The 15,986-nt window shown below is 49.0% G+C and overlaps 1 protein-coding gene across 2 annotated transcripts; it reads right to left on the reverse strand.

The window, feature by feature from the left end:
- Positions 1-1,398: 1,398 nt before the first annotated feature.
- On the reverse strand, positions 1,399-13,676 carry LOC136589431 (oocyte zinc finger protein XlCOF8.4-like). 2 transcript variants are annotated; one of them, XM_066588300.1, is made up of 11 exons: positions 13,521-13,540; positions 12,270-12,355; positions 9,589-9,650; positions 9,444-9,538; positions 9,151-9,333; positions 8,954-9,077; positions 8,799-8,872; positions 8,589-8,676; positions 5,329-5,423; positions 4,302-4,398; positions 1,399-3,499 (listed from the first exon to the last, which is right to left on the reverse strand). In XM_066588300.1, exons 3-11 carry the CDS (start codon positions 9,617-9,619, stop codon positions 2,799-2,801), a joined length of 1,488 nt encoding a protein of 495 aa, XP_066444397.1. In that variant the 5' UTR covers positions 9,620-9,650; positions 12,270-12,355; positions 13,521-13,540; the 3' UTR covers positions 1,399-2,798. The 2 variants fall into 2 exon arrangements, with proteins under 2 accessions (XP_066444397.1, XP_066444396.1); XM_066588299.1 differs by lacking the exon at positions 12,270-12,355 and having other exon boundaries at positions 13,521-13,676.
- Positions 13,677-15,986: the final 2,310 nt, after the last annotated feature.

A 15,986-nucleotide genomic window follows, 5' to 3' on the forward strand; every position in this document is an offset into this window, starting at 1 on the left:
AGACCCCCCCTGTAATAGGCAGCCCCTTCCCCTGTAATAAGTAGCCCCCCCAGTAATAAGCAGCCCCTTCCCCTGTAATAAGCAGCCCCCCTAGTAATAAGCAGGTCCTCCCCCCAGTAATAGGCAGCCCCTTCCCCTGTAATAACCAGCCCCCCCAGTAATAGGCAGCCCCTTCCCCTGTAATAACTAGCCCCCACCCCCCAGTAATAACCAGCCCCCCCCCCCAGTAATAGGCAGCCCCTTCCCCTGTAATAAGTAGCCTCCACTCCCCCCCAGTAATAGGCAGCCCCCCCAGTAATAGGCAGCCCCCCCTCATAATATGCAGCCCCTCCAGTAACAGGCAGCCCCCCCAACCCATATACTTACCTCCTCCCTGCTGTCGCTCTCTCTCTGCTTGCCCGGACGTCAGTGTGCAGCCCGGAACGCTTTCTCCCCGAGTCCTCTCCTGCGGAACTAATGAGCAGGGGACTCGGGGAGGGGAATCTGGCTGCATAGACGTAAGTGTGTGAGCCGGGAACAGCGCGATTACCAGCGGGGAGCTGCGGCACCCCCGCTGGTAATCGCTTCAGTGGTCAGCGGCGTCGGCACGCCGCGGGCCACATAGCACAAGGCAGCGGCCCGGATTCGGGCCGCGGGCCTTGTGTTTAGAGCAAAAGTTCCCGGCGGTGCCACGGACCGGCGCTAACCACCCAACGGCCCGGCCCCGGTGGTTGGGGACCCCTGTTCTAGACAATAATGTGCTACCGACAATGTGACAATCCCCTGGGGATGGTCGGCCATACTTCCAACAAGACCATGCGCCTCATCACACATCCAACGCTGGTCTATGTTGGTTTGTGGATATGGATGTTCCACAGTTGGTCGGCCCGCACAAAGTCCTGACCTGAACCTACTGAATATCTTTGGGACAAAGTGGAATGTCGAGTCAGGAAATATAAACAACATCCATCTTCTTTGAGAAAACTCGCCAGACATTTGTAGGATGCATGGAGGGAAATACCAGCTGAAGTGTAGCAGACGCTAGTAGACAGACTGCCACGAAGAGTATCCCATGTCATTAGAGCCCAAGTATCTAATATCTGGAAATAACTACTACTTGTGATTCTCCATCAGGTGTCCAGTTACTGTCGGTAGGACGGTTTGTCTTCAGACTTCCATACTACGTTACGGACGACACTACGAATAACACTAAAGTGGGAATAGAGAACGCATGAGAACACGGGGATGAGAACACGGAATACTAATCTAGTCCTGCTAGTAATTTTATGAGGGGCATGCTCAATGCCAAGAGGCTGCCGAGCAAGCAGGAGGAAAGGCATGCTTTTTCCAACCAATGTATCCTATGGCATCGCTCTCTAATGTCCTTCATCCTCAGTAAACCATTCCAAGAGATGCAACTGACGATTTACACACTTTATTGGTTTATGGCTCTACAGACACATCTGACATTTGGATCGGGGATTCCCACTGAGGGACGTGGATTCAATCAAGCGTAATATCCTTGCACAGCGAGAGCGTTAGGAAAATAAGAGGATTGTCAGACTTTGAATGACAGCAGATGCCGGCCTACGAGAGCCAATATGGCCGACCTCTACTTCCCGTCTCACAACCTGAAGTCTGGATCACGGACAATTTCATTGATGCTACAAAGGTGTTATTCTCTGCAAGCCCAGTGACCGGAGTCTTAGGCCTCAAGCACACCAGCGGGTCGAATCCTGCATGCGGCAGCAGCGGCGGCCGCGCATACCTCCTTTTCTTTTATGCGCGGTTCGCCGTAGTACAGATTTTTTTCTTTAAGCTCCCGCTTTTCCTGTGACATCGCCTACTGATGACTCAGTATCCGCCACTTTTCTGCAATGTCAATTGCGGAAGGGCCACGGATCAGATGGCCTCCATTGACTTCAATAGAAGCTGTCTGCGCAGAATCCGTGCAAAAATGGAGCGTGCGGCGATCTTTCATCTGCGAACAGAAACAACAACTTGTTTCCTCTCGTGTGCACGGAGAATCACTTTTCTGCAGCATGCTATGAATAGTATTTGCTGCCGAATCCGGAGGCGGACGCTCTCTCCAGATTCTGCAATGCAAATCCGCCCGTGTGTAGGCGGCCTTAAAGGGATATTCTGATCATTCTTTTTAAGTGATGATCTTTTCGCTCGGCACCCCCATCCATCAGTTGATTGTCCCGCCCACTGAACAGTGCAGCGGGTCAGACATCAGTGGTCAGGGAAAGACGACGGAGCAGTGGCTTCACTCCAACGGAAATCAATAGGAGTGCCGTGTTGCTCCTACATTTCCTGCTCAGGATGTGATGTTCTGACTATGCTCCTCTGGAGGAAGAGCGCCGATCCATCAACTACTGGTGACCCAGTGAGCGGATAGGTCATCAGTTAAAAAAGCCTGGCATGCCCCTTTAACTTTTACAATAGTTCCATTTACGACTTGGCTTGGATGAAGGTCCAGCTCTTCACGGATGCCCACCTTTTGTGACTTTATGATGGTGATGACGCGTCCGGTTCTCCTTGGAGATGTACGAGCAGGAAGGGGTTACTAATACTTGGTAACTGCTGAAGGTGTAAGGTCTTCCTGAATACAACCATGAGTATCTCAAGCAGCATCTCAGAGGAGACCAATTTAGTTGGGGGTCTGCCAATATTTGAGGCTAGCAGGATAAGAAGTTGGGGGAGATCAAGACTCTTTCTGCGCCCATCATTTTGGGTTCAATATACCCACTATTAGCAACGAAAATCCATCGGCAGCGGTTTTCATACCAGTTTCCACAACATTCATTGCATCGTAATTACTTATCTCCCGTGTGGATCTGCCAATGTCTTACAAGACCTTTCTTGGTGGTGAAGGATTTGTTGCACTGAGAGCAGGAGAACATCTTCAGCCCCGAGTGACTTATCTTGTGCGCCGAAAGGGTGGATTTATGGGCGAAGGATTTACCGCACTCGGAACATGAAAACGGCCGTTCCCCAGTGTGAGTCCTCTCATGTTCTACAAGAAGCGACCTCCTCGAGAAGCTCTTCCCGCACTCGGTACACGAGAAGGGCCTCTCACCGGTGTGAAGGAACTTATGTTTGTCGAGTGCCGATTTCTGAGTAAAACATTTCCCGCAGTCCGAGCAGGAGAACGGCTTCTCCCCCGTGTGGATCCTCAGGTGGTTGACGTAGGTGGATCTCATGGTGAAGCACTGGCGACAGAAGGAGCATGAGAAGGGCTTGAAGCCCGTGTGAGTCCTCTCGTGGTCGATGACAATGGATCTATGGGCGAATCTCTGTCCACAATAGGAGCAGGCGAACGGCTTCTCCCCCGTGTGGATTCTCTGGTGGTCGACAAGCGAAGTCTTATGTTTAAAGCATTTTCCACAGTCGGCACATGAAAATGGTGTTTCACCCGTGTGAGTCCTTTTGTGTCTATTGAGCTTTGATTTGTGGGTAAAACATTTCCCACATTCGGTACATGGAAATATGTTATCCAAACTGGATGATGCCGGACCTGCAAGATAGAGAGTCGGTCAGTACTAGAAACGCACTTTGGAGTTCTGCTCTGGGGGTGAATAAATAACACCCCTGCCTCGGGCCAGCAGTCTCTTTTACTGGCCGGTAAGAACCTGTATTCCCAATGGTCGCTAGATGTTTTTAGCTGACGCCATATATAACAGTGACAAGCATTAACCCCTTCCTGACGAACACTGTACATGTAGAGCACATATCTGGTGTCGTTGTATAGAGCAAACTCAGAAACCGAGCCCGCTCCCTCGCTCCCTACACGATGGGCATCACCCGCCTGCAACAACAGCAAGCGAAGAAAACTCTGATTGTAACCATTAACAGCAGCATTTAAATGTCCCAATTGAGATTAAATTGTCCCGACTGTGCCCCCATAGTATAGCAGTATACAGTATAAGCAATCAAATGACCGCGCGTTCAAGTCTCCCTATGGGGGCTAAAAGAAAAAAAAAAAGGGAAATATAAGTAAAATAAAGATCTTTTTAACTATTACAAAAAATAATAAAAGTATAAAAATCTAATTTATTAAAAGTTCCCATTATTTATCCTGCATGGTGAACACCCGTCAGAAAAAAAAATGTAATGCCAGAACTACACATTTTGGTCCCCCCTGTCACCAAGAAAAAAACTACTTAAAGGGCAATCAAAAATATGTACCCCAAAACCGGTACCAATAAAAACTACAGGTCACCTCACAGAAAAAAAAGGGGGGGCCTCACACAGCCGCATCAATAGAAACATAAAAACCTTATAAGGATAAACATCAGGTGGCCGAGCTCATCACTCACCTGGACCGCTCTCTGCAGGGGCTTCCTGGCTGCCCGGCTCGTCCCCCCACACTGCTGTCTCCACAAGTTCAACTTTGATGATTTTTAAGCTTCCGTCCTAAATAGAGCACAATTTCCTGTAAGCGTCACCACTTGGGCGGTTGGGAGACACAAGATTCATCCACTGGAAGCATTTAGTAATCTTAGACATTAAAGGGTAACCGAAATGTAAAGAATTCTACTATGGCATAGCAACAAGTCGTAATCAGTGGGGGTCCGGGGACTGAGACCCCCCACTAACTCTTAAAACGCATAGGAGATCTACCCAAGCACTGTGCTAGTTTGTGGTTTCTGTCCCTGTTTGGAGCTCTAAAGATAAACTATGGAGGCTGTAAACCGACCCCCCCCCCCCCAATCTAAAACTTTTGACAGGTCACTATAACATATCAGAAGCCTTTTTATAGGGGTTGTACCACAACTACAAGTTATCTGCTATCCACAGGCCAAGGAATAACTTGCTGATCAGTGGGGGTCTCATTGTCCTATCACTGTGGGGGTCTCTCCTTCCCCCGTAGTGGCGTCACTGTAAATGTAGCTCTGGCCACATATGTACAGTCAGCGCTACATTGATTTCAATGGGCCTGATGGCAATGCTTGAGCGGTTGTCACTCGGCTATCTCAGCAGTCCCATTGAAAGTGAATGGAGTGTTAGTGCGCTTGCATGACCGGCACTCCATTCAGTCTCCTTCTCACTCCGAGGGGTGCAGTAACCCTACAGAGACCCCCTCTTATTTTGCGCACATAAAAAATACACGGGACACATACCCCCCCGTGAGCCCCAAGACACTACATGATGCTCTGACCGGGCAGCGCGGCCCATCTGGACAGTGCTGGTTAGTTGGAGCAGGTGGAGTGTGTTATACTAACACGGCGAGCATCAGGTGGGCACAGATGTGGTGCGGCCATCTTTGTTTGTCCAGGATCAGAGGGTCACTTGAAGTGGAGAGAGGATAAATATGAGTTCATAGTACAATCATCCCCGTCTAACCTGATGGTCCTGCGGGCCGCGGTCCTTCTCATCTGTAGACTCCCGATGGCTCCTCCTGGGACGTCTGTCTGATGCGCTGATCTTACTGGATGCGCCTGCAAGAAACAGAGAGGTCACTCCACAATCATCTGGAGTCTGTGTTCCGGAAATGAATTAGTTTTTGGGATCATCAGCCGTTCACTCTGTTTAACCCCTTCAGGACCCCCCATTTTTTACTTTGTTATTTTCATTTTTTCATTCCTGCCTTCCCTGACCTCGGCGTATGAGGGCTGCATTGTACTGAAAAATCACTCTAAAATCACCCGAACTCTCCATCCAGCGACCCGCTCTTAAGATCCAAGTAGTATAAACGTTCTTACACAGCAATGATAAGTCGCTTCAGCCTGCGTCAGAGACAGCGGCCGTATGCCATCACCTCCGCTGACCAGCTGCCCCTAGATTACACAAAAAACTGGATTTACATGTTTTTATGACCCGTCAAAGTGTGATCAGCGAAGTAACTTCCAGCTGTCATCCAATAAGAAGCCTTATCAGAGAGCGAAAAAAAGCTGAACTTTAGTAAAGCAACATGTGATCAGCTTAGAACTACTATCGGTAACATTAATTGGGACAACATCCTCAAAAATATCAGTACAGACGACAAATGGGAGGAGTTTAAGAGGATCCTAATCACCTCATGTGAGCAGGTCATTCCCTTTAAAAAAAAAAGAACTACAAGTAGAAGGAAACCAGTGTGGCTCGACAAGACTGTAAGAGGGGCAATAAACGAAAAAAGAAAGCGTTCAAACTACTAAAGCAAGAAGGCAGCAAAGAAACACTAAAATCATACAGGAAAAAAAACAAAATATGCAAAGATAAGATCAAAACTGCCAAGGAGGAGACAGAAAGACGGATCGCCAAAGAGAGCAAAAACAACCCGAAACTATTATTCAATTATATAAACAGTAAAAGGATTTGCACTGAGAGCGCTGGCCCTTTAACAAATAATGCAGGAGAAACCATAGAAGGTGATGGAGGGAAGGCAAACCTATTAAATAGTTTTTTCTCAAGTGTATTCACAAAGGAAAAAGAAATGTCACATGAGATGCAGGGGAACAGAACGGAACCCCCTACTAAATATTGCATGCCTAACATAGGAGGAAGTGCAGAGCCGGCTAAAAAAAGATTTTAAAAAAATTGACAAATCACGGGGCCCAGATGGAATACACCCAAGGGTCATAAGGGAACTAAGTGATGTGATAGATAGACCGCTATGTCTTATATTTAGGGACACTATTGAGACCGGAGTTGTACCATTGGATTGGTGCATTGCCAACGTGGTTCCAATATACAAAAAAGGGTCAAGAAGACAGTCTGGTAACTACAGGCTGGTAAGTCTCACTTCAATAACTGGAAAAATATTAGGGGGGGGTTCTGAGAAATGCCATCCTGGAATACCTCAAGGAGAACAACGGAATAACTCCTCACCAGCATGGGTTCATGAGGGGGCGATCATGTCAGACCAATCTGATCAGCTTCTACGATGAAGTAAGCTCTAGGCTGGACCAGGGAGAATCTATTGATCTCGTATATCTGGACTTCTCTAAAGCATTTGAGACCGTGCCGCATAATAGGCTGATATATAAAATGAGGCAGCTCGGATTGGGTGAAAACATGTGTAAGTGGGTAAAGAACTGGTTCAGAGATAGAAAGCAGAGGGTGGTAATAAATGGCTCATACTCTGATTGGGCCACCGTTGCTAGTGGGGGGCCACAGGGTTCAGTATTGGGTCCCATTCTGTTCAATATATTTACCAACGACCTGATAGAGGGGCTGCACAGCAAAATATCGATATTTGCAGATGAATCAAAATTATACAATATAATTAATGCGACGGAGGACAATGTGCAGCTACAAACGGACCGAGATAAGCCGGGGGCTTGGGGGGAAAATGGTGAATGAAGGTCAATGTGGATAAATGTAAGGTTCTGCACATGGGCAGGAGAAACGGATGTCACCAATATACACTAAATGGGATACTGCTAGGGAAAAGGGAGATGGAAAAAGACCCGGGGGTACTAGTGGACTGTAGACTAAACTGGAGTAACCAATGCCAGTCAGCTGCTGCAAAAGCCAATAAAGTCTTGGGATGCATTAAAAGAGGTATAGGGGCGAGGGCTGAGAACATTATCCTCCCACTATATAAGGCACTTGTCAGGCCCCCAATACTGCGTACAATTCTGGTCACCGGTGCTCAGGAAAGATGTTACAGTGCTGGAGGGGGTTCAAAGAAGGGCAACTAAACTAATACATGGAATGACGGGACTGGAATACCCAGAGAGGCACCAAAACTGGGATTATTCACCCTGGAGAAAAGAAGGTTAAGAGGCGACCAAATAACTATGTATAAGTACATGAGGGGACAATACAAGGATCTCTCCCAGGATCTGTTTATGCCCAGGACTGCGACGGTAACAAGAGGGCATCCGCTACGATTAGAGGAAAACAGGTTTCATCACCAACACAGAAGGGGGTTCTTTACTGTAAGAGCAGTGAGACTGTGGAACTCTCTGCCTGAGGATGTGGTGATGGCAAAATCCATAGAGGAGTTTAATAGGGACTAGATGTCTTTCTAGAACACTATGATATTACAGGATATAGACATCAGGTGACCAGCAGGGTGGTGGTCCGGGTCTTACATTCAGGTAGGAACTATCAAAGGTTGAACCAGTGATTCTTCTGGCTGCCGTTATGGAGACGAGAAGGATTTTTTCCCCAAAAATGGGGTAAATTGGCTTCTGTCTCACTGTTTTTTTTGCCTTCCTCTGGATCAACAAGGGGGGGTGGAAACAGGCTGGATGGTCCTTTGTCTTAGCATACCATGTTACTATGTGGGGTCACTCTCTATTCACAGCTGGTTGAGAGTACTTTAACCCCTTCTCAACTGCAAAACGGAAATGTACATAATGCGGTCACAAAGGTTGAATGGAGCCAAGACTGAAGTATTGCATTATGTAGTACAAGTGATCATGTGATCACAAGTTCAAGTCCCGTTTGGGGACTAAATAAAACTTCAAAGGATTTACAGTAAAAAAAAAGAATATTAAAAAAATATATTTCAAGTTCAAAACACTCCCTTTTCCCATTTAAAAAAAACAGCACATATTTGGTATCTACGTGCATGGAAAAGTCCCGAATATGAGACAAACAGTGATATTTTATTAGTTCGGACTTTTACATGCACTGTGATATTAAATACATACTTCAGACTCCTCACTCACTCTTCGTAGACGTCTCCTCTTTCTGCTGCTCTTCTTCTAACTCTTTCATCTCTTCCACTTCTACTTTGATAATTCTTAGGCTTCCATCCTAAATACAGTGCGGATACTCAGAGTTACATATTATAACGAGGTCATTAGGGTTGAGGGGGTCATCTATCATCAGAGAAGGATATGAGGATATATGCTCTACAGATGATTGAGTCCATCTACCTGATACTCCTGCGGGATGCTGCGACTGTTCTCTGTAGTCTCCTGCGGGCTGTCTGGTCTGGTAGATCTCCCATCTGTAGGGGGCAGTCAGTGACTGACTACACTGTATATATAGGACGTATCACAGGACGTGAGTATATAGTTATTCATCTTACCCGGTGATGGGAGGCGCTGCTGAGCCTCCATCATAACGTCCTTGTACAGATCCTTGTGTCCTTCTAGATACTCCCACTCCTCCACCGTGAGATACACAGCGACGTCCTGACGGCGTACAGCAACCTGCCGCAGACAAGGAGACGCTCAGCGCCGTCTGGACGCACCCCCTCTGTGTATAATGACCCCCGTTCCTCACCTCGTCCGTCAGCAGCTCAATGATCCTGTTGGTCAGATGGAGGATCTTCTTCTCGTGGTCTTTCTCCTGTATCGGAAAGTAACCTTTAGGCTCTGCTGCGGGGTTCGGGGTCCTTCCTCTTGATACTCGGGGGGAGTCGCTGGGCGTCACCTGCTGGATGGACTTCTTTACTGGTCCATAATCCTAAGAAGTGAGATAGAAACCAAGACAGAGAGTCAAAGAAACTACAAGGCAAATTGCACTGAGAACGTCCCCAAATCATGTCATGTGACCCACCTCTCCGAATCCCTCACCTCTCCGGTCAGCAGGTAGATAATCTCCAGGGTGACATTTAATATCCGCTTGGTCATCACATCATTGTCCGTCTTCATCATCAGCGGGTCGGGAGGTTTACATGCCTCGTAGTGGAAACCGGTCATGGAAGAAACGCCTCGGGAGGTTTACATGCCTCGTAGTGGAAACCGGTCATGGAAGAAACGCCGTCAGCGATGATCCCAGAGCTGCAGGAACAGGAGAAAAGACTTCCTGGATCAAAATACCAATGACCGCCTCGCAGGCGACACGTAAAGATGAATTTCCATCTTGTAAAGTGGTGGCATGTCCTGGAGACACTGTATGCCATCAGTCTTTCTCTGCACAGCTGCGCCATTCAAGGGAAGCTGCTGCTCTGTAGTTGGGTGGACAGCGGCGAGGCCGGGAGCGCTGCTGTGAAGGAAATGCAGCGCCATACCAGTCCCAGACCCTTCATCCTCGGGATCAGTGAGGAGCGTAGAAGCTACAACCTACCGATCATAAACGCTACAGGATGGGAATATCCCTTTAATGTGTATGGCTGTAATAAATAAATATGGCCTTAAAGGGGTTGTTCAGTTACTGGCCGATCCCTTTACAATAGCACCCCTGTGTGAAAATAATAAACAGTGATATAATTACCCGCCCGCCGAGATCCTGAGGTCTGTTATGACAGATGACATCACAGGGAATCATATGACGTCACGTTCGTGAACTCCTGGCATCATGGCGCTCAGACTGTGAGCCTCTCATTGGCTGCAACAGTCACCTGATTTCCTGTGACATCATCTGTCACCAGGATGGCAGCGGGCTGCAGCGCCGGATCCCGCCGGAAGGGCGAGTATACTTCTGTTTATTACGGTCACACAGGGGGTCTGATAGTGGATGGCCGGTAATCGGACAACCCCTTTAAGAGCACCCACCTAATATGAAGGCTGCTGGCTACAAGTCTTATATTGCTGCATGCATCAAGAAGGATGAGGAAGAACGTGGTGAAGAAACGAAGAGGAGGAGTGATATGACCCGCATTATCAGTTGTATTTATTATTAAGACGTACTGAATCAGTAGATTTCACCCCCTTATTTTAGGTTTCCTCTCTGGTTTCTGACTCTTAGTCCCCCTTTCAGTGTTTCTTGCTCCGGACCCCTCTGGATTGTTCTATCGCAGCGGCCGCGAAACGCGTTTTTTCATCCGATAAAATTCTACCATTTTCTCCTACATCGTTCCCCCGCTGTGGAGCCGCGCTTCCATCATAGACTTCAGCTACTTTCAGAAGAGGAAGACGACGGGCAACAAAATGATCTTTACCTCTTAGGGCGCCCACCCACTGGCGTTTTTTTTTCACTGCGAAATTCGCAGGTTTTTTTTTTCTGCAGGGGGTCTATGGGACTTGTAATGTAAAAATCGCGATCACGCAAAATCGCGATTTTGCACGATCGCGATTTTAGCTTTGCATGTCCCATAGCCCAAAGACCCCTGCAGAAAAAAAAAAACGCTGCGAATTTCGCAGTAAAAAAAACGCTAGTGGGTGGGCACCCTTAAAGATGCGGAATGTTTGGGGTTTTTCTTCCTTAGTTTAAAAACAATCCTACCTTTCCCGCCGCCGGCCGCTGTTGATTCGCTCTCTCGTCGAAACTGGCTTGACAGATAGGACTTTTAGACTGGGTTCACACAGGGTGGATTCGCCACGGAATTTCGCTGCAGCCACTAATCCCGGGATTAGCCAAGTGGATGAGATTTGTCAAATATCTTGTTCACACGGGGTGGACAATCTGTCGTGGCAAAGCCGGCGCTGCGGCGCAGATTCCCGGGACGCAACATGTCAATTCTTTTTTTCCCCTGTTACGGCCGCACTCCTCTCTATGGAGGAGCCGCAACGAAAAAGCATGCGGCAAAGCCGCTCCAAAACCCGCGGCCAGGTATCACGGGTTTTTAAGCTGCGCTTATCCCGCTATTCGCTGCAGCAAACAGTCCCGTGGGAGCCCAGCACTACAGGTGCAGCAATACCAGATATGTTTTACCTTTTTGCTATAAATATGGGGGGGGAGGGGGGGGGGACTTTATTACCTTTTATTCTTTCTAATGATTCTTAAAACTTTTTTTACTCCCAACCGAGAACTTAAACTTGTGATCGTCTGATCGCTCCTAGAGTATAATGTAATACCGCAGTATAGCATTATACCGCAGTCGGGCGGGTGGGCTACCAGGCCACGCCACAGGCATGACTAGAAGGACCCCGGCTACCATGGTAACCAAATGCCACCTGATGGTCATACCCGCCTTGAGGGTGGGGTATATGGGGTATAAGGGGTTTTTCCATACCTGCCTTGAGGGCGCCACCTGATGGTCATACCCGCATTGAGGGCGGGGCTGTTTGGGAGTTCTAAATACCGATCTGGGCATTTAAATAGTTAAAAACCCCAATCCGTCAAAGACAGCCGGCACCCGCCATGTATATGGAGTGGGATTAGACCCCGCCTCCCCATGACATGAATATATGTCTGGGAGTTGAGGGGTTAAGCGCAATTTCACTGGAGACGGAATATTCGGATGTCAAAATCTGCAGGTCTGAATGTGGGTTTTGGTGCGGATCCTTCAGGTTGGCTGAATATTCCCTCCGCGCCCCGAGGATGCGATTCCACGGGCGTACGATTCCACGGGCGTACGATTCCACGGGCGTACGATTCCACGGGCGTCTGCACATCCTGGCCTGCGCGGACGCAGAGTATTCATGCAACGAAATACCCTTTTTGTGAGCGTTCTTCTGACTATCGGCGTAAAAAAAGGCACAAAATCCCGTTGGCTTCACGCTTGGATGAGAACTCACCAGGATGGCGCACGGCGACGGGAGGGCCGGTAACCAGCGGGTATAAAATATGCGCAGAATCCGTATCTAAGCTGCGTGAAGGAGCCCTGAGAAGAGGAAAAAGAAAAATGAAGACAACGAAGCAGAGAGATAAGAGGCGGGCGGCCGCGGGTCGCTCACGCCGGAGGATGCGGTTTTAGTCGTATAAATATGCTGCACGCTTACATGACTGATAAATCGTATTCGCGCCGCTGCATTTTGCCGACTCCTGCGGGTTTCTGTGCGCACAAATACAGACCGCACAGACTTGTTGGGAACATACAGGTTGGCGTCGGCCCTTCATCGCTCTGGCGGGACGTAATACGGATCACAATCAGGCCCGCCGCACGTGAAAAATACGAACGTTAACGGACGCAATGAAATCAGTAGGTTCTACTCGCTGCATAAAGCGCAGCACAAGTCCGGCCGTGACCGCGACCTCAGGCGGACAGAAGCACGGCTGCGCACGCCTTAGTGCACCTTTTTTGCGCTGTGAACGAGGCGTTTTGGGCGCACACCGGCAAAGCGTTCTGCGCTGTTTCTGCCGCCGGACGTGCTCATCTGCGCGGCAAACAAGACGCACCGATTGGAATGGCTGAGGAGTTGCAGACGTGTTCTTTTCTCAGCAGAATTACGCCGTGTTTCACGCATCTCCTTGTGAATTGCGCGCCGCCATCGCCTTCTACTTTCTATCCTTTTTACAGGCCTGAAAAATTGGACGCAAAATATGTGCGAATGAAGCGGTGGAATCAGCAGGGCCGATTCACTGTGTACGGCGCACAAATACGCCCGTGTGAAGCCGGTCAGATTTACGGCCGTGAATATGGCGTCTGGTGCGTTGGCAAAACAAAAAAGGGAAAAAGCGTCACCGTATTCTGCAGAACTTTACAAAACGGGAAAGTCCTGCGCAAAATGAGAAAACCTGAAACGCAGCGGTGAAAGGCAAAACCGCGAGCGCAGGAGCTTACACTCTACAGGCAGGAAACAGCAGCAGCCGCCGCCCACCGCGCACATTCTACACCGATGGTGCTAAAATCACAACAGAAAAACTAAAGCTGAAAGGCGCCTCGTCCGCCGAACGTGGAGGCAGAACAGGAGATTCCGAGAATGCTAATATCACAAGAAATCACACAGATTTGGGCGTTGCCCATAGCAACCACATCTCATCCGCCCGAAAATGAAAGCGGCCATCTGGTTGCTATGGGCAACGGCCGGCGGTCAGCAGGCAATCACCTCAGTCAGGAGCCGCTCGGCGTCTCAGAAACCGCGGGGCATCCTGGGAACTCTAATCACGTGACTGCCGCTCTGCCTCTAAGGTACTGCAATCACAGCTTGCGAGGCTACAAGAAAATGGCGCCTCGGCCGTATGCCGTCAGACTGCCGCAGTGCACAGAGCAGCTCCGCGCCCTGACAAAAGTAGTAGGCATATAGAGCAGATGCTCCTTGTAATTGATCCACAGCAACATGGCCGCCTGTGAGGACACCGGCGGCCATAACAGCATATATACACCTCATCCCCTGGCGGTGAGCCGGCTCATGCATCTACATGAAAATGTAGCCAATCATCGCTAGAGGGCGGGGCCTGATGGGAGATGACGTAACAGCTTCCTGTTTAGCCGCAGCCATTATTATTACTGGCAGACCCCCTTTTTTTCCCGGTTTTTCTTCCCTCCTTTTAAAAAAATCGTAACTCTTTTATCTCTCCATCGTTCTAGATGTCTGAGGGCTCGTTTTTTGCGGGACAAGTTCTATTTTTCAATAGTACTATGCCATTAAGGGGTTAAAGGCTTATTCTACACTCTGCTGTTTGAGTGGGGTGTATTCATACGGGCGAGTGACCGCTGTCGCACTTGTAAACCGCCAATGTTCACGGCGAGTGTGTTGCGATTTGCGAGAAAAAAAATGCATGTATTTTCGATAGGAAAAATTAAAGTCGGCCCTCGCTGAGGCGCCTACGAGCGGGCGGTGCAAGTTTTTTCTCTGCCATTGGAAGCAACAGGGGGGGGATTTCAGCAGATTCGCAGGAAAATAGAACACGCTGCGACTTTTCTATCCCACAGTGTCGCTGCAAGAAATACCAATGGCGTCTATTTCAGTGCGCATTTTGTTCAATGGAGGAATTGGCTGGTGTGAATCCCCCGAGAGGGAGGTTGGTGCTGGTCAGTTGTAGGCGCAGTGGGTGGAGCTACATCCTCGGAGTTGTAGGTAACAGTCTGTGTTTACTGCGGACGTGACCACATGGATGGCAGCATTTTCAAAATCTCTATTTTGTGTCCGGAAAACCCCTTTAAGGAGGAAACTAATTTTTTGTATTTCCATCTCCTTTTCAAGAGCCATACCTTTCTTATTCTCCGGCTGACGCGGCCGCACGGGGGTTGGTTTTTGCGCGGCAGCTGTACCTTTTATTGGCACCATTTACTGAATTGTAGAACTTCTATTAATTTTTTTCTTGGGGGGAGGGGGGGGGGAATGGGTGAAAGAATGCTGTAACTTTTCCCTTCCAATCCTGGCATTCGCCATGCGGTATAAGCGGCCGGATTCCTTCTTTCTGCAGGTCGGTACGAGGATATCAAGATGATGTATTTCTAAAGTTTTTCCAGTTTTGCTCAATAAAACCTTTTCTCTTCATGATGTTTCTATTTTCCCACGCACGGGGTCTGTTGGGACCATTTTGGGGTACATCCGGCTTTTTGGTCAGATTTATTGCATTTTTTGAGAGGTGACAAGAACTAAATTGGTAGAACTTTGTAGCTCAAAATACTACAGAAGAAACCCTTTTGAAATGCGCCCCGCGGCCATGAAGTACAGTTTCATTTCAGTGCCCGCTTCTTTTTCCTTTGTGCCATGTGGCTACGCTCCAGCCGCTGTTATCTGACCGGTCATTGTGTTAGTGGATGCCACAAATCATATAAAGCAGTTGTCTGAGGGGCTGTGGCGAGGGTTGAATTGGGACATGTAGACGGCTGGTCAACAGATCTCCATGACCGCCGGTCTTGTGGGGCGTTCCCGGTATGGAGTGGTTAGTGGACAACTGGCGACAGAGTGAAGACTAGTCACCTGGTCCGATCCCACAGAAGAGCGACTGTAGGACAAATTACTGATAAAGTCCCTGCTGGTGATAATGGGACGGCGTCACACCGGGCATCGCAGCTGACTGTGTAAGGGGCGGTGGAGCCACAAACCATGTGTCCATGTGACCCCAGTCACCACCAAAATTACCTACAGTGGGCACTCAGAACAGGACCATGGAGCAATGGAAGATGGTGCCCGGTCTGCTGAGTCATGTGGACGGCTGGGCGCGTCACTTACCTGGGAAAGAGATGGCACCATGATGGGAGGATGAGAAGCCAGCAGGGGGCAGTGTGCTGCTGGGTACTCGTGTCCTGGCATCATGTAGAGGGACCTTCATGGTAGCGGGATTCCCTAGTGGCAGCGCCCCCTACCAGCAGGTTAATGCGCCGGCCGCACTGCAGGAACTGCTCAGGGACAGAGAGATGAAGGGACAGCTTCTCCCAGATCTCATCCGATCCACGGAGGCCGCACCGAGCGACTTACAGGATTCGCAGGACGCAGCAGAGGTCTTGTGGAGTCCGGGCTGCGAGGAGTCAGAGAGGAGGAGCTATCATCAGGCGGGTGGTGTCAGTGTGCAGGTCAGACGACACCCAGTAATTAGGAACGACAACAAATAAGAGGCAGTCG

Source organism: Eleutherodactylus coqui, chromosome 1, assembly GCF_035609145.1.
Source record: "Eleutherodactylus coqui strain aEleCoq1 chromosome 1, aEleCoq1.hap1, whole genome shotgun sequence".
In the NCBI taxonomy this organism is placed as follows: Eukaryota; Metazoa; Chordata; class Amphibia; order Anura; family Eleutherodactylidae; genus Eleutherodactylus; species Eleutherodactylus coqui.